The sequence below is a fragment of the Lichenostomus cassidix genome, chromosome 3 (assembly GCF_008360975.1).
Source record: "Lichenostomus cassidix isolate B80296 chromosome 3, HeHo_3.0, whole genome shotgun sequence".
Lineage (NCBI taxonomy): Eukaryota > Metazoa > Chordata > Aves > Passeriformes > Meliphagidae > Lichenostomus > Lichenostomus cassidix.
The window spans coordinates 34,365,705-34,384,529 of NC_139483.1; the positions used below are offsets into that span (position 1 = coordinate 34,365,705).

Sequence of the window (18,825 nt, forward strand, 5' to 3'; positions counted from 1 at the left end):
CTACAATGACAGAATATCTCCTGCCCACCTGTCATGCCTAATTTCTTCACTTTTTCAGAAATCACATGGTCCACTTATTAACAGTTTTCAACTGGCCTTCTGCAGTTCACATTGCACTCTAGCTCACATATCCCAGCAGTGCAATACTATCATCACAAAAAAAGGGAGAAAAGGGTTTTTTTGTGTAAAAAGTATAAAGTAAAATGGAAGTTTCTTTAATTTTCATAGGATCTGGTCAAAAACAAGGACAGTGGTTTGGGGTTAGGGGAAAAAAAGCAACAAATCTCAAAGACTTACTATCTGAAACTTGTTCAACTGGAATGATTTACCTTCCATTTCTGAAAATTACATATTAATTATTAACAGTATGCAGAGACTGTAAAATGACTTGAAAATAACTACCTGAAAGATACAATTTCATAGAAGGTACTTCCTATCTGAAAACTAGCCTTCCAGTTGTTTGGAACAAAGCTCTTTTAGCACTGTGAAATTATGTTCCTGGGTAGATGCCCTTACTCAGACAAGATGAGTATTACCACTGCTTTGCCTTTTGCCCGTCATTACACAATTCTCCTCTTTTGATTAGCAGTGTTTTCTTTTAACTATGTGTGCCTTCTATTCAGTGCTTGGAGACATCCAATATGGCTGCCTCAACTTCAAGAATTGCTCAGGAGAATGCTAAAAGCCTTCATCCAAATTTCTTAAGACTGTGCAGCAAAACTTTTCTGAATACTTCACACAGAAACTACTTTGATCCCAGTCAAAAAAAAGCCACTATTTCTTGGAAATATCTGTCACCAGACCTGAAGCATCTGATCCAGCTGTGCTGAGGGAGCCTGCCAAAACATCCGTAGAAGATCTGGGAGCTGCTGCCAAATCAAGAGACATAAACAAGAACGACTGCCAGGAACAGCACGGCAAGATATTCTACCCAGGGGAGAAGGCGCCAGCCTTACGCTGATCAGACACATCAGTGCAGAAAACAACATAAAATTAAATCAACTGTTTCTAGAGACATGGCTCAGGAGTCCAGTTCTTTGGTTGAAATATTAAGACAGGAAGTGAGCTAGACTAGCTGAAATAGGACATGTACTTGAGAAAAACAGTACTACACTTCAGCTAGCTTCTGGAAAATCCAGAGGCACCAATGCAATTTACTGGAGCAAGTATTGATAAAATCATAAAAAGTAACCCTCAACTCTGAACAGCCTCACACTGCAATCTACTGGATGCTGGCAAAACTACATCAAAACTGCTGTTGAAAAATGCCAGCATTTAACTATATGCTAGCTCCTTCTAAGCTCCTTGCTATTTTGTCTAATAAGACTTTTCAGCAGAAATAACCTGGCTTCCTATACACACAACAAAAAGGTAACCTCACAGTTACTGACATAAAGACTGAACATTAAATTAAATTTGCCAGAAAAACATGACACTCAGTATGTAAAAGTAAGTATTTTCTGCCTTACCCACTATAAAATGGCATAAGTGACATGAAAGAGAGAACAACAATAATGCCCCCAAAGTTGTTTATTTATAGTAAAATTTGAAACTGTTTGGTTGATAAAGAAAATGCAGAACAGCCACTATAAAAGAACAGCAGCTCATAAAAGCATGTACCTGAGAAAACAAATGTTGCTCATTTCTTTTTCACGGTTTCCTCAGGGCATTGTGAACATGGAGTACTCTGGTCCACAATTTCATATTCTGTTCTGTTACTCATTACTTATTTCGTCTAGCTGAGAAAGATCTGAAATGCTGCAAGGCCAGGGCAGAAATGAAGGAATATGGGAATGATTCCCTGCCCCCTCACAGCACACCAACCTTCCCCAAACTTGAATGAAATGTCTTCCTCCTACCTTGCAGGATCTCATTTTCCAGCTCTGAGAACCCAGAGGAAAATGCCAGCATCCTAACTGACTACTGCCTGACCTGGCTGACAGCTGATTTAGGAAAATGCTGGGAAAGAGAGCAGTAATTCGAAGCTCAGTATGTTGCCATTCTTTGAAGTATCGAGCAAAAACACTTGCTGGGAGATTTCTTCAGAAACTGGCAAATAAAACTGCTGTTTAAAACTACCAATTCATAAATAGCTGTCTCCAGCACACACCAGTCACAAGCATCACATTTGCTTACAGAACCATTGCACACCCGTACTGAAACCGTCACACTGGATCAGATCAGCTGATGGTAGCCTGCTGACCTGAGTAACTGAGGCTAATGCCACACACTGCAGAAAAACATACAACATAAAAGAGACAGATGTAAAAACTGCTAGTAAGAAGCCACCAAGTGTTTTTTCCTAATCCTGACAGGGACTGCTGCATTAGGTTTTAAATGTCATCATTTAGGTGGATTTTACAGAATGCAACTGGGGGACATCTTCACCATCCATATAGAAGTTTGATTTTGTTTTTTTTTTTAATGTTGCAAAGTTTCTCTGATAGCACACAAAAATGTATTTACATGGTTTGATAATTTTGAATTGCTAACTTATGACCATGAAGTGTCACAGATACTTTTAAGTAATCAGGAATAGCTCCCCTAGTTTTGAAATACAAGAAATCTTCACAGAATATATGTAACTTACAGTATATCTTTAGCTGAACCAATAACACTAAGCTTTGTAATCACACTCAAATATAAGTCTTTCCACAGCCATAAACTGCAAACTCCAATATGCATACATTTAATATTTTTCTGTGGTATTTGATAGGAGTACCATAACAAGCCCTGGGCAAAAAGAGTATCTACCTTAAGCATTCCTCCAAGAATTCCCTAAAGGAGAAAAAAAAAAACACTGGAACCCTGGGGCTTCTGCTGGCCAGAAAACTGGCTGCATCTCCACGCTAGTGGATTAATTGATTGCTACCAGAAAGAGATGAACTGGATGGTAGAAGACATGTCTTGCGCTAAAGCAGCCCTTATAAGATGAGCAAATCTAAATGCAATAGTGAAGTACCTATTAGTGTCCTTTTAAAATTATCTACCAGTGATATTCTAATCCTGATTTGCATATGTGCATATTTTTAGTCTTATTTCTACTAAATAAACTGTTTCAGGAGCTTATTTTACTAAAGAGATGCAGGAATTATCTGATAGGAAAATGATAATTTAAGCAATGATTGCTTTGCAGTAGTACCATCAATATACTCTTTATTCAAGAATTTTAAAAGACATTCTACTAATTAAAAGAATTTAAACTGAACTTGGCCAAAAATAAATCAATTGAACGGAGAGATTTCTGAAAACATAAAACAACTTGCCTCAAAAGTTAGAATAAAAAGAAAGCATACGTAAGAATAAATTGGTAGACTGCGGACTTGTACTGAAATCTCCACAAAGAAAGAAATAGACATTGATTAACTGGCAAACACAGTTTTTCACTCATACAATTAACCTCCAGAAGATATTCTTGCAGAATGTATCATACTGAAAAGACTAAAGACTAAGTAAGATTAAAAGCTAGTAATTACTAGACTGAAGACAGGTATTCAAGATTGCCGTTGTCACATATTAATAAACAAAGCTACTACTTTGAACAAAATGAGGATACATTGTCATTCTGGAGTATAATCTATACAGTTCAGTGGAATTTTACCAAGGAAAAATATTTATTATTGATTAACTACTGGTTTTATTAACAGGTCTTTGGAGCCATACTATTTTAGCTATTGTACTTATCACAATGCAGACATTTAGACTAGTGGTTTTATTTAACACAGTATTATTTGTCAATTTGAGAACTGAGTAGATACAGAAAAAGTATTTATTGATTTTTTCAAATACAAAGGCAAAATAAGGTTTCTGCATTCGGCATTTCCTCATCAGGTACTCATCACTAAAGCAACATACCTTTCCTGTTTAAGCGCATATTCCAGCATTTTGATTCTTCGCACTAGATCCTTCTTCAGATTTTCCTGTCCTTTCCTTTCACCTTGAAGAAAGGCAATCTGGGCCTGCAAAAGGAAATGTTCAATTCAGAATCTGGTTCCTCAAAATCATTCAGCATAGCTCTTAAGTGTGTGTCTCTTCACAAGTAATTTTAATATTCATTTACAGAGTTCCAAAGAAATTGACTTACTATGCTTCATAAACAATGAACACTTAAAAAACCCATGGCACAGATAAGCCTCCTAAACTGCATGCTCATTACAGATCAAAAAAAAAAAGATAAGAAATAAAGCAATTTTGGTTTGTTTGACAGGGTTTGTTTCCTCCCTTGGCTAACATTCAATAAAGGATAAGGAATGGATAAAATAAGCATAAAAAAACCTTCAGCAGATAAAAGTATTTACCAACAATAAGCAAGAGAAGATGATAAAGTATTTCTGATCACTAACTGAAGTAGTGGATAATTAGTGTACTGTTCTATAGATACATGTTAGATACATTATACTAGTAAAAAAACCTGATGTAAATCATGTTCAGCTAAAATGAGAACAAAAGAAAAATAAAACCCTGTTTGTAATACAGGGTTAATTATGATACTTACTAAAATAGGTTAAGGAAAGTTCTCCAGAAATACTGTAATTAAGAGAGGAAGAAAAAACGAAAACAGGGGAAGATATTTTGGTGAGGGAGACAAGGAGAGAAATAGTACATAAATAAATAAAAGCAGAAAATAGACAGCTAGCCTCTATCAACCTCCAGCACAAAATAAGTACTTAGTTGCCTGTGAAACATCTCCTTTAAAAAGAAAATTATGACAAATACAAGATATTAATTCCTAACAATAAAGGAAGAACTACCTGCTTTTGTACCTAATGCTCAAATCAAGTCCTTTATAAGAGGCAAGTTCTTGCACTTGCTCAGCTCATAAATACACTTTCAGACAAAAATTCCTACAAGCAGTCATCACTTCATGCCTCATCCTCACCTGCCATTTCCATGATCAGAAGCTTTCTGCACCTCTGCAGCTGAGTCTCCAAGCACTTTGTCTGTCGCTTGAGAAGCACAGGATGAAAGACAACTGGTCTAGACCATCAGCTGTTGAACATGAAGACCAATAAGCCTTTCATTTAAATAAATGCTCAGGAAAGTCAGGGATTAAAAATGAGCAGGACTATCCTATCTTTGCTTGTCACAACCTTGCAAGCAGTCCCCAGATATTTTAGTTAATGGAGATGGTTTCTTCCAAATAATAATTTCTCTGACTGCAGATTTTTACCCCAAGGTGGGAAAAAACAGACTGTAAATGTAATTTTCTTGCCACCAACTATAAAGAAAAAGCAAACAACTAACTCGCTTGAATTTTGGGGACCAGGCAAGATGAATCTTCCTCTGAAAGGCCATTTAGAGCAGCTGCTCTAAAATATCACACCAGATGACATAATTTCATTGCTCAAGTGCAGCCAGTAAACAGCTTGACAGACACCTGAAGGATCCTTTACTGCCAGTCACCAACTAGACCAGCCAGTTTATGACTTGAGAAAAATACTGGCTGCTCTCCAACAAAGTCAGTCTTCACCCTCAATAGGGGAAATACATTTGAATTTAAAAAAAAAAAAAAAAGTCAACTGAATCAAAAGAAAGACTTCTCACTCTGGCATCTAGAACTGCAATTGAATTCTAATGTCTATTTTATGCTCAGGTTTAAAGAAAAGCACAGAAGAAAGAAAGGCTGGTGCTGGAGTCAGCATTTCCTACCCTAAGGAATGTAACTGTGCAAGAGGCATCTCAACTCAACAAAGTCACCATCCCTCCCAAGAGGAACATCTCAAGCACATATAACTTAGTTTGCAGTAACTGCACAGACACACAGATCCTCTCTTCCTATCTCCAAATAGGCCCAGCAGAACTAAACATGTGTCCTTCTAGTCAAAAGTGAGAGAACATCAAAACACACTTTTAAAAACATAAGATCATGATGTAAATATGTATTTATCTGGAATGAAGATCATCCAACGCCATCAGGACACAAGCTGAAGTGATCTTTTATGTGACCTGCTGTCTGCAAGCAATTTCTAGCCAAGAACAAACTGACTGCACATGCTGGAATGAAGCATTTTTACCCAGAAGGTTGGCAAATGACCTGGCTACTGCACTGCTATACTACAAAGGTCAAACCAGCATTACTGTACTAACAACTGAGGCTAAAGTTATCTTCCACTGGTAGCAGCCTAAACAAAATTTTAAAATGTCACTTCTCAGTAGTTTTAACAGCCTCCTTTTTTAAGAGGGAGAAATATAAATGGATATTATTAATAAATATCATACAATACCTCCTTCATGTGGACATCTTTCATTGTCAATAATACATCCATGCTCTTAATGATGTCTTAGAACTTTCCTTTTCCCTGGACTTGCAAGAAATCTTTGTGTTTCTTACTCCAAAAGCATGCAGCAGTAACAGTTGAACCCACAGCCGAAGAGCCATTTCTCCAGCCCTACACATGCTTATTTCTAGGATCCTTCAAGGTTAATAAATATATAATTCACAGATAGGTAGTTTTACTGGTAATTTGGAAACTGAGAATAACCTCGCTCTCTCCTTGGAGGCTGCACAATTTCTAGCATAGCATCCTTATGTCTAATACTCACTATTTTTGAGAAATTTTGGCTCTGAAAATGAGAATACTTGCATTTGGTCATTTTCACAACACAGAAAAAGTAAAGACAATATTCCCTATCTTTTCCACAGGATATTAGCAACCCTTATCCCTCATTTATACAAGTACTGAGTAATTACAATTAAGTCAGCCTCAGTGGACAATAAACATCAGATTTTTCCATGTAAGCTTAAATGTTATTTAAGAAATCCTTAATGATGATATTCAGGTTTAGTTACATTGCATGTAAGGACAGTATTAAAATAATAACTGAAATTTTATACTAACAGTGATGCTCCAACAGTTCACACGCCTTAAGCAGATTTCATTCTTTACAGTGTTTGGCAATTAAATAAAAATATGCAAAGATACCTAAATGTTCATACCATAAAACAAACAGAACCACTTTGCAGATAAATGTAAACTGAATAAATGAGTACACTGGGTTTAAATAGCTAAAATTACAAATTATGACATCTAGCAGTATTTTCTCAGTCTCCAGAACAAAAAAGTGGTAACTGTAGATCACTATTTCCAATTAAAATACGTAGGCAGCACCTGTCTAAATGTCTGTGCAAACATTTCATGTGTGCAGGTCTGGGCTGAAACATGATGAAAATTAGAACTGAACTGTACAACTATAGTTTTCTTACGTTTCACACGTAAATGACAGAATTTTATCAATAGATTGAGTCTCCACAGGTGACTTCTCATGGCTGCAGCTTTAGCCCAAGTCAAATCTGAACTTTGAGCTACACCTGAGGGAGTAGAGGAGCAAAGGAGATTACCTTCCACTCTTGAGTAATCTGCAACACTGTTCTACACTTATGTTTTGGCCGCTCCTGGAAAAGTTTGCCAAAAATGTCAAGAATTTGCAGATATTCCCAACAAACAGGTTCTGCGACAACTGACCTTCTAGGTAATAAGGTTAAAATGCATCAAGCTGTAAGCCAGTCTTTGCAAATCTCAAAATCGCCTACGGGGATCACGCAAAACCTCATATTGATCCTTCACTTATGGGTGGGGCGCATCGTCTCCATAAAGCACCCTGCCCGCTGGCTCCACAGCAAGAATCAAGGCAGGATCCGCCTCGAGTTTATTCCGGGCTAAGTGCTACAAGTTACTCTATTCCAACTCAACTGGCAAATTGAGATCAAGAGAGTAGGAGAAAACAAGATGAACCCCAAACAAACAAAAAACCAAAACCAAACCAAACAAAAAAAATTCCACAAAACCAGAGAACACTGGAAAAAAAGATGCCTGGAAAAGTCTAATTCAGCTTCAATTGTGGAGTCCAGTGGTTTTTTTTCCACTTTGTCTCACTGAATTCTTTTGTATGACCGACTGCAACATAACCTAGAAGTGCTACACACATCCAGTCTAAATTACAGCACTGTAGCTATCTTAACTACTCCACTTCTCTACTAAGAGATTTTAAAAATAACATTCATTCTTGTATTAAAAAAATGTTCATAGGCAACAGCACTGTTGTTATATGAAATTCCCCAAAAGACTACAGGGTCACATTACCGTGAAGTAGACGAAAGGTGAGACAATGTTTCAGATAGCACTGAGTTAGAAACAACTCTTTTTTAAATGTTGACTTCCTAATATAAGCTTAGCAGCCATAACAATGTAAATAATGAAATTACATCTTAATAAGTCAGGATTTTACCGATGTTTAAAAATGTGCACTGAAATTTATACTTCCTAGAATCAGCAACCACAACAACAAGCATGTTTAAAAGTATATTATATACTGACACCTTTTAAGGCTGACACCCTAACCACCAAATAGCAGATTAAAAATATATAACTTCATTAAATTTAAAAAAAATAAACATACTGTGACCGCTAAACAACTGAGTCACATTTATTATGAACTTCTATCAGTTCCTGAATTTTACAGCTATTTCAAGTTAAAAGACAATTTACTGGTTTTAATTCTTAAGCGTAAGAAATTATAAAAAGCCTTTCTATTCTCTAAAATATTTACCTTAATATTTTACAGTAAACGTCACTTTAAATTTATGGGCACTTGAAGGTCAAGAGATATCATTTGATGAAGAGCTACTGAGACACACAATTCTCTACATAATGCTTCCATAATTCAGCAACAAGGCTGAGAGAAAGAGAACAGAAGAAGGGGGGAAAACTGCAAGAAGGGTATTGCAAAAAATATGCAAATAGCTAAAATAACTAAATACATTACAGAGATGAATCAATCTGGAACAATTGTGCTAACCAGTCTACCAAGATCTGCCAGAAGGATTCTGCAGGCTGCCAGGGTGCTCAGTATTTTAGATTATAGTTGGCTCACTGAAGCACTATATGTTTAAGTATATTTGTAAATAAGTGTAGGCATGCCAGGGGGTGAGAAGAAAAGAGAGGGAGGGGGGAAGGGAAATACCAATGGTCTAGCACAACTAAGGAACAATTTTAACAGGCACCATACTTCACATCACTGCACACACCTACCAGCACTCTGTGCCAAGAGAGGCTCGGAAGCTTTTGTAATTCCTGTAGCCATTTAAGATAACACAAAACTGAAGTGGGGCCACAGGCTGAAACAACTGGCAAGCACCAAGGCATATTTAACTTCACCCCACACAGAAGTACTTCATCCTGTTTATCCCTCACGTACTCATGCTGGATGATGATAGCACCTCATGAGACCAATGCACAGCACAATCTGCTACTGGCACATTATTTTTGCTGGACTTCTCAGAGATGTCCTAAAACTAGCATCAGAACTAAACCCAGAAAAACCACCCAAAAGAAATCAGAGATTTAGCTTACAGTAAAAAAATACAGTTGAAAATGCCATTTACTTACATTCTTTGTCTCTGTTTTTCAAACAATGTTTTCAAAGAGAAAACATTGTTTGAAAAACAAATTCACTAAGACTAGAGAACTCCTAAAAAATAATCCAGAATTGATTCACAATTTATTCCTGGCAATACCTTGATCACTAACTTAGGCATCTCAAAAACAGGAAGACTAGTCTTTCTGTATTTTGAACTGTTTCACTACACACATATCTCTGTTCAGATAGCCAGTCTTTCTTTTATCCTCTCTTAAGTGCTGCCTTTCACTGTTCTAACAATTGTAATCAGAACAGTTGCCAAGCAATGTATATTATTCAGCTTATTTAATAATTCTTCATAAGCAAAAATTTTCTCTAAACCTCCAGTCATTTCTGTGGTACATGTACTTAAGTGGTGAACACTAACTTTCTTTCGACCCAAGAGCATGATAGACTGATAAAAGCACAAAAAGAGTGCAGCTTTTAAATGTGATGTAATTCTATAGGCAACACTGCAATGGCATGTCAGAAAATAATCACATATTATGAGCTGGAGTCTAAATTGCAAATGCTCAAATTCCTTTCCACTTGCTGTACCAAGAATGGCAGAAATGCAGCGACAGCAGTCAGCACCAGGACTGATAAACAGACTCATGGCCCACATTTAAACTGAGACAATGGGAGTTCACAGGCCGAATGAATCACTTGGGGTATGGCAAGACATGGGAGAAAAAATCTGGAGGAGATTTTTAGATTTGGCTTCAGTAACAGAAAGAGGAGTGAACCAGACTTGACCACACAAGCATTTGCAGAGGCAATTGGCACACTCCTCCTCCTCACTCCTACAGCAGGGATCAGCTACTCCTTGTATTCAAGCAGCCATGACCACTCTGAACTGACTTGGGCATCAAGTGAAACAAACACAAAGATGAGTGATTTTGTTCTCACCTCCTGTTTACAAGCTTGGATATGAATATCATACACGCCATTTCTGCTCCGATGCTTTTGCAATCCTGCCCTATGTGACTGCACTAAAGGGAAACATATTCCTGGCTAAAAGCAGAAAAATGCAGTCTTTCCACATTGCAATCTTTAATTTAACTTCTTTATCACTGGGTTATTTTCAAAATGCTCAATACTATTGAGCATATAGCAAACCTTTTTCAAATAGGAAAAGAACATCTGGGTGAGTTCATCTACAGGCCCACAGTGAACAGGTCAGTAGGATAAAATGAATCTTTGTTTTCACGTTTCAGACTATTTTTATTTCTAGTTTACTGTCTGCAATGCTAGGATTCTGAGCACTCTGAAATTATTCAAAAGAACTCTTTCAGGTACCCAAGTATTTCACAGCATTTAAAGCTAAAACATAAGAATCCCTCGTTTACTTCAAAGCCAGTTCTTGCACTTTTTAACTAAGAAACTTAGAAATGAGGACTTGACAAGGCTTGTCAGTCTTGTGAAGCCAAATACATGAGTAGGTCACTGACCAATACTTATTTTCTCAGAAAACTGTGTACTGATACCAGTTTTACTTAAGGCTTGGTATTCGTACAGTCTTACTTCTTTTAGAGTTAAATTAAGATGAACCAAAAGTCTCAGGCAATTCATGTGATCTTCCTTGGGGAATTTTACACAGACTGTTCTAAAATTAGTAAATAAAGTTTCCGTGTCTACTGAAACGTCAATAAAGGCTAAGTTATATTTGCAACTTGTTGCTCCAACAGTGCCAAGTTACTTATCCCTAATGCAATGAAACTGCCATGAGTCAAGACCCTCAACAGAAAAAGAAGGGCTACAGAGATACCAATTTAATTATAAATGTGCACTAATGAAGATACATAGGATGTTTCACCATATGCTAACCTGACACTGAAAACCAAAGTTTTCCATGTAGAATATAGTAATTTATTCCATTTTTGCTCAATCCAACAATTCCACAGCAATCATGAGAAACAGAAAAATGCCTTATTCTTTTTGCAAGTATAACCTTCCATGAAAAGTGTCTTAAAGATTTAAAGACCACTTGGAGACAATGTAACATTGCAAAACTCTGTTCATGCTACATCAATATTTACAGCAGCATTTTCCTAAAAGATTTAGGCCTATTTAAGAAACACATTTTCATTACACTTAAACTAAATTACAGGCTTGACAGACAAGAGAAGAATTGGAATATCTGATGCTAGGAAATGGTCAGATCAATTATGCAATTAAAAAAAAAAAATCAAACAATAAAAACCAGGTACACACCCACACAGAACATGGTCTCATCAGTTTGTACTTACATTCTACTTCTACAAATTTCTGAATTTCTGAAAATCACTGAACATTTACTCTCACTGGTCCTCCTGACTTAAATAAATGAAGCCATGACAGCATATAAATGATTATATTGGAAGTAACTGGCAAACGTGCATATAAGCAGAGAAGAGTACCGTTTACTTCACATGAATCTGGCAAATAGAATATTTGCTAAAAAAAGTCTGAGAAAGAAAAGACTTTTGGTAGTCACCAAGGCCCATTTAGCATCATTTTTCCCAAATAAACACACCTCAGTATTGTGACCATGGCTTATTTTCTTCTGCCTTTCTTTTGATTTATCTGATGTATATAGAACAATGCAGCTGAAATTATTGCTTTTCTGCAGTGGAGACGTATGTAACATTAATCACTAGTGGTTCTTTAGTACTATCTGCCTTATGAGAAAAACATTTTATAGAACACTTTTACAGCACTTCTGCCAATTCATCTTTCGCTGAGAATCTCAGAAATTTGACCCACATCATCGTATTTGAAAATCCTACACAGAACTTCTTCAAATTGTATTTATCTTCTATTTTATTAGTTAAACTGTATCTTTAGGACTTTTTCATTGACTTAATAACTGATTTCACCAAGTCACTGCTCATTACTTTTTCCCTGAACAACATTTTCAGATTATCCAGCTATCAGAATGACTTCTAACTAGAAATTTAATCCAACAAGAGAACCGTTATCTAAAAGCCAACAAACTGTAAATATCAACAATTTCTGAATCAAGTAACAAATGTCCTAAACCACACTATAAATAGCTACAGCCATCTGTCTGATTTGCCCCTTCTCCTCGTTACTTTAACTTGTCTATCTCCTATGACATAATCTTACCATGTAGCATGCCTGGTTTCACTGCCTGCCTCTTGCAGCAGAAAAGCAGCACCAAGGGGCAAGATCCCCATCCGTGACCCTCCCCAGAGAGCTAACATTACTAAATCTGACTTCCACACCCCATCCCAGTGCTTATCTATTACTTCCATCGCATTCCTTCTGTTACAGATGTTTGCTATCATTTAACCACATTTTATCTCATTTCATTATCTTTCCCTATCATTTGGGTGGTGTTTTCTTTTTCTTTTGGCACTGTCTTACAAAGACTATTTTTAACACAGCTGTAGAAACACAAGTACATTGTATTCACCCATTCTCCCTAATTTCCTTGCAAACCTTTTCAAAGGAAAGTTTACCCAGGAAAAATAATTTTCATGCAATGCTATCAGGTCCCACCACTCGAATGGAGTCTACTACTCTAAAGAAACAAGTTACTAGTCAGAGGAAATAAAAACTTCAGCAGTGACAAGGACAAAAGCTAGAAAATTCCTCAGTAGGATGGGGTTGTCCATACACACAGTTACATACGCCATAGCAGTTTGCTGCAATTTAGACCATTTGTGAAATGCAGAGAAATGCCAAAGTCTGCAAATCTGCACTTTTGCCAGAAGAATGTTTGTCAGAAGCACAACTTTTCACAGCAACATATGCATTGCGTGTACAGACAACATTTCTCATCAAAACAAAAGCCACACACAGACTCCCCCCTTCAAAGCTCATCCAGCCCAGAAAGAGCAGAGCTCAACAGCTTTGTCGCTTGCTGGGACAAGGACGTGCATCGGCAGCACTTGGCTCTGCGGGGTCCCAGCCCCAGGGGCAGAGTCCCCATCGCTCTCCCCCAGGGGTGACAGATGGCTAATTAAAAGGGAAATAACATCCGCAACAGACAGTCATCCCCAACCAGTCAGAAGACGTATGGTTAAGGCAAGACACCAATATGGGAGGCAGTTCAACCCCTGCTTGCCTCAAGCAAAGATATGGATTTCAGTGCCCTGCACACACATTTGATCAAGCCCTTTGCTATTTTTGGATGGGCTTGTCCAACACATAATGACAACTCTGAAATGTCTCTGTGTTAGTTCAGAAAAATGCAGAATGAAAAAAGCTAAAGTTTAAAACCCTTGCAGAACAGGAAACCCTGTCTTATCAACTCTCCCAAGCAGCTGCTAGAAGAACCTAAGAAAAGGAAAATTACTGATTTCTGAAAAGATATGAAAATAGATTATAATGCCATAAAGCACTACTTGTGAATACTTAAATGAGGATTGATAATGTTGGTATTTATCCTGGTTAACTACTTCACAGGGCATCATGAAAGTCTATTCTTAGGATAATTTTTCAATCTGCAGATGTCAAAGTACTGTAAACAGAAAGCAAGCATTAAAAATTAAATATGTAATCAGCAGATAAACATCTAGGGGAACCCCATATTAATCTGTTTTCATTCTTATTTGATATACACAGCTTACTAATGATGCTTGCATAGATATAAGTACTTAAGTCCTCTTTGCCTTGAATGAGGAAGATTATATAATAGAGGCAATAATAATTTCAAAAGGTTCAAGAAAAATAATTAGAAAATCAGAATAAACACGAATATTTGCAAATAAGAAAGGGAAAGCAAAACATAGGCACTGATATGCAGAAAAAAACTTGGAAAGGAAGTATTAGATCAGTAACTAAGAACAGATTAAGCTGCCTGGCCTGCCAGCTCATATATGTTATGAGCTTGGGTGTGTGTCACCTGAACAAGCATCACAGAACACAACAGAAAGGTATTCTACCTGAATATCACATTTAGTTCCACACAATTAATTTATGGAATACAGAAATAAAAGAAAAAGAAAAAATAAAAAGAGAAAAAGAGAAAATAAAAAGAAGCCCATGGAGGAAGAAAAGGAAGACAGGAAATCACAGTGGGACTGATTTACAAGGTGTTTTTTGGAGAGAGGGTACAGTGGAACTAACCAACAGCTACAGAGCAGAAGCCAAGCACAGCAATACTGTGGCACAAAGTATCCCAAGTATCTCAATATCATGGCAGGTAAGGAACTGGAGATAAAAGAAGTCTACCTCCAAGAAACTAGACGAATTGCAGGAAAAAAATATGGGATACTAAGACCACCATACTAAATAGGTCCTTTGCCCCACAGCCTCTTAAGAGTGGACAATCTAGCACTGGAATTTACATTGGACAGAAGTACAATGAGGAGCACTGCATCTTTATCTCAAGAGAGAGAAACTGTCTGACCTCAAATTGCCATTATTCTGTTAAACATTTCCAAATATACAGGCCAACAAAAGGCTTCAGAAGGAGCACAGATCAGCTCTTTAATTACCACTGCTCATGCTTCAGGTGTACAATTTCTAAAAGCCATCCTGTAGCTGCTGAACCCCTACCACAAACCTCTCACATGGATCCAAGAACATTCATTTGCAAATGGTCACAGCAGACATTAACGCCTGATGTCTGTAGAGATAGCCAAGAATTTTGCACCTTCCTGAACATGACTCTGCAGCAGATAAATGCTGTTACAGCTCGTGGCAATGCCAGCCACAGCTAATTATAACTTTATTGAGATGTTTTGGCAAGAGTCAAAGGCATTCAAGCAAACAACTTGTGATGGGGTTATCTGCCACTGATAGTACATGACTTCTGCAAACAGTCTAAATACTCTACTTCTTTCCTCCTGTCTCATCCATAACACCAAGCTTTTGAGAGATACCTGGGGGAGGAGGAAGAATGGCATGCTGTTGAAGGACACGATAAATATGCAAAGTGTTATTACTTTCAATGCTCTGGCAATATTTCTTAGGTCCTGTAAAATACAGGGTTTTTTCCTCCAAAGCAGTATTTGATATCTGTATCAGCTGTGAATATATGTGCAGATATTTATGGGCCTCCACTGGATATATGAGACGTGATGTTATTCCTATACATAGCTAAGCTAGTAACTTTCTACACAGTATTTAGTGGATGTAGTGAATAGAAATATGATTCAGTTACTAACCAATTTCTCATTGAATCACTGAAGTTAAAATAAAAATTACTCTCTTGTCCTCATGACCACTTCCTTTAAATTCCTACAAGGGAACTCTCACTAAAGAATGTCACATCTGCCACTCTTCTCAGAGTGGTTGTTTGATGTTACTATAAAAAGTGAAATTAAAATTACAAAAAAAATAAAACCCAAACCCAAAAAAACAGAGAAGTGGTTTGCATTGCTAAACAGACTCAAGACTCGCTTGACAAAGACTATAACTTTCAAGGAATGACACACAAAGAAGAGATGGACAGGAAGAAAGAGACAAATAAAGGAGACCTGAAAAGGAAACCAGGAGACACTTTTCAGTCTCAAACATGGCCAAATGAAAATCGAACAGTGGGCTGCTGGTAATATGGCCAGGGTTAAGGTTTAAAACCGGGATTTTCTTGTAAACAACACCAAAGAGGAACGAGGGTTGCACTATCGACTGTTATTGGAGTTGATGCAACGTGCCCATCACTGAAGTATCTGACAGCAATGGCTCCAGGCCAGCAGCTCCCAACTTCTTTAACCACAAGATCCCTATCAGTCCTTTCATGCATTAATGAGCGTATCAAGCCCATCGCTTTTCAAAGGCAAACACTACATAACGTGCCCCATGGTACCGAGGGGATCCAGCCGGTCCCACGGGCCTGGCCCCGGCGCGGGCGGGGCGCCTCCGAGGGCAACCGCGGCACAAGCGGCGGAGCAGCGGCACAACGGGGGCGCGCAGCTCGCCGGAGGCACATTTTCACAGGGGTTATGAAACCGGTGACAAGCTGGGGCGGCCGACCCCGAGGGGCACCCGGAAAACTGCGGGGAGGCGGCGAGAGCGGCACAGCGCGCAGCGGCTGCTCTCGGCCGGGCCGGCCGCCACGTCCCACCCCCCGCCCGGCCGCGGCAGGGGGCGGCCGGCCTCGGGGGCAGCGAACCAGCCCGGGCGGCCGCTCCCTCTCGGGGAAGAGGACGGGCCGTGGCAGCGCCCAGAGCGGCCGCTCCCCTCCGGCAGCGCAGGGACGGGGGACGCGGAGGGGGAGCGGCCGCCGGAGCCGGGGGTGTGGGGGGGTAGAAGGTCGCGGGTGTTACCTGCAGCTCCGCCCGCTCCGCCTCCCACTCGGCGCGCTCCGCCTCGAAGCGGCCCCACTCGTGCTGCAGGAAATGCAGGATGCCCGGCACGCTGTACTGAGCCCGGGATGCCGAGAGCGGCGCGGCGGCTCCGGAGGCTGAAACCCCCCCTCCTCCGCCGCTTCCCCCTGCTGCCGCCGCCGCGGCCGCCGCTGCCGCCGCCTCGCCCGGCTCCAGCCCCGGTCCGCCCGCCGGCGGCGGCAGCAGGAGGGCGTTGTTGTTGTTGTTGTTGCTGAAGAAGACGCCGGGCCCCGCTTGCTCGTCCATGGCCGGGCCGGGTCCGCCTGGCTCCCCGCCGCCGCTCCCGCCGCGTCCCGGCAGCAGCAGCAGCAGCAGCAGCAACAACCTGGGCGCGTCCCGCCCGCCGTCACCGCCTGACAGCCGCCCCCGCCCGCTGCTACGGCGGCCCGGCGGGCACAGCGCCGGGGCGCGATTCACCCCACCCCCTCGCGCGGCGTCCTGGGAAATGTAGTACCGCTGGATGGCGGGGAGGATCCCCCGATCGCCGCCTTCTCCCCGCGCCGCCCGAAATTCCAGAGATGGCGTTCCGGAGGCTGAGCCTCAGCCCCGGGACCTGGGGCCCGGTGGGCTGGGCGGGGGCGAGGAGCCGCGGGAGGGGCAGGGCAGTCGCACGCTGCAGCGGGAGCAAGGCTTAATGGTCACCTCCGCCTCCGAGCGGCATTTATTACGGCTCGGGGTCTCCCGCAGCCCGCCTTAGGGACACGGCGAGGGCAGGTGTTTCGCAGCAGTTCCATATGCTCCGGTCGGGCCCTGCCCTTGCAGCCCCGGCTTTTCTGCTTCGTCCTTCTGAGCAGCGCTCGGCCTCACACCGCTATAAGATGTAAACCTTGCCCAAGGCTACAGGGGTTTCTTGAACATCGTTTGCAGTGCTGGAAAGGAGAGTGACGCAACGTTTTTAGGAATTGCCGCGCTTCGTATTGTGCGAGGAAACGGCAGCGCTGCCCTCGGCCCATGGCACCGAGGGGCGAAGCTGGGCTCCCTTCGCACCGCAGCGGCGCTCAGGGCACACGGACACACCGCTCCGCCGGGCTGTGCCGAGGGCCAGGCGCCAGCAGCGTGTGAAGGATGGCGTGTGCCACCAAGGCGGGCGCTGGGAACTCCCGATTGTGCCACTAGTGCCCCTCACCATGCCCCGGGCGCAGCAGCAGTGAGTGCCCCGCTGCTTTCTCAAGCGGCGTTTCCTGTTTCCTTGCGGCTGCTCCAGAACCACCTCGGCCTGCTTCGTAACCCTGCCCGCGCAGCGAGAGCTGTGGCTGGCGGACGATCTCTTTGGGAAAGACCACTAAGGAAGCTTACAGGGAGCATCAGAGAGCATCAGAGAGCAGCGAGGAACAGGAGCGAAAACACAGAACAGGGAGCGTCATCTGGGGGACGTCGGCAAGGAACCAGAGTAGAACAAGGAAGGAAACGGCAGAGAGAGATGGAAGATGTGAAGGGGGAGAGGAGCAAACAGTTTCATTAAAAAAGCACATTTAAAAGGCCATTGACAAAGATGAAAAGGACAGTGACAAACAACAATAAGCACTACGGCCATTTCAAGTGACTTCAGTTTTTTTAATCAAATGGAATTTGATGCCAAAATATTGTGTAAAACCACATGATTATCCCTTTAGTATTGGGGCAAGCAGAGAAGCAAATGAGAACTAAACTAGGGAAGGACATATACAAACGAGAGTTGTGCATGTTGGAGACAGCCACACAAAATACAAAGATAAAACTCTCCCTTCTCTATCCTTCTACATCTATCTAGAGCCATTTTCTCTTCTATTTTTTTTTCTATTTTTCTGCTGCCTTCTTAGTCATGCTTGATTGCTACACTTCCCTCCCCCCTCCCCTTTTATGAGTTTTCAGACATCTTGTCAATTAGAGTTCAACCAAAACTTAAAACTGCTGAGATAAAACTTGAGGTAAACGAAACCTGATTATAGACAAAACCTTTCCAAGAAGACATTAATTACTAGACTACGTGGTGGAGGGGAGGAAATCTAAAGCAGGTTATAAACTTGTTTTCTGTTTTACTTGCAAAATGTTTGTGTTGAATTTTGAAGTGGCAGCATTTCCTTAATACTTTCAAATGTTGAATGAGTTCAGAACTTCTACGCAATATATATTTGTAATGCTGGAAAGACTTCATAGAAAGAGATGTATT

At 40.6% G+C, this 18,825-nt stretch overlaps 1 protein-coding gene across 1 annotated transcript in view; it reads right to left on the bottom strand.

The window, feature by feature from the left end:
• Positions 1-17,046, bottom strand: part of STRN (striatin) — a 63,512-nt gene extending 46,466 nt beyond the window's left edge. The window contains exons 1-2 of the mRNA XM_085055234.1: positions 16,617-17,046; positions 3,856-3,959 (exon numbers count right to left, since the gene is read on the bottom strand). Of these exons, the coding sequence (XP_084911360.1) occupies positions 3,856-3,959; positions 16,617-16,922 (410 nt within the window). The 5' untranslated portion in view covers positions 16,923-17,046. The remainder of the gene's footprint in view (positions 1-3,855; positions 3,960-16,616) is intronic.
• Between the last annotated feature and the right edge of the window lie 1,779 nt (positions 17,047-18,825).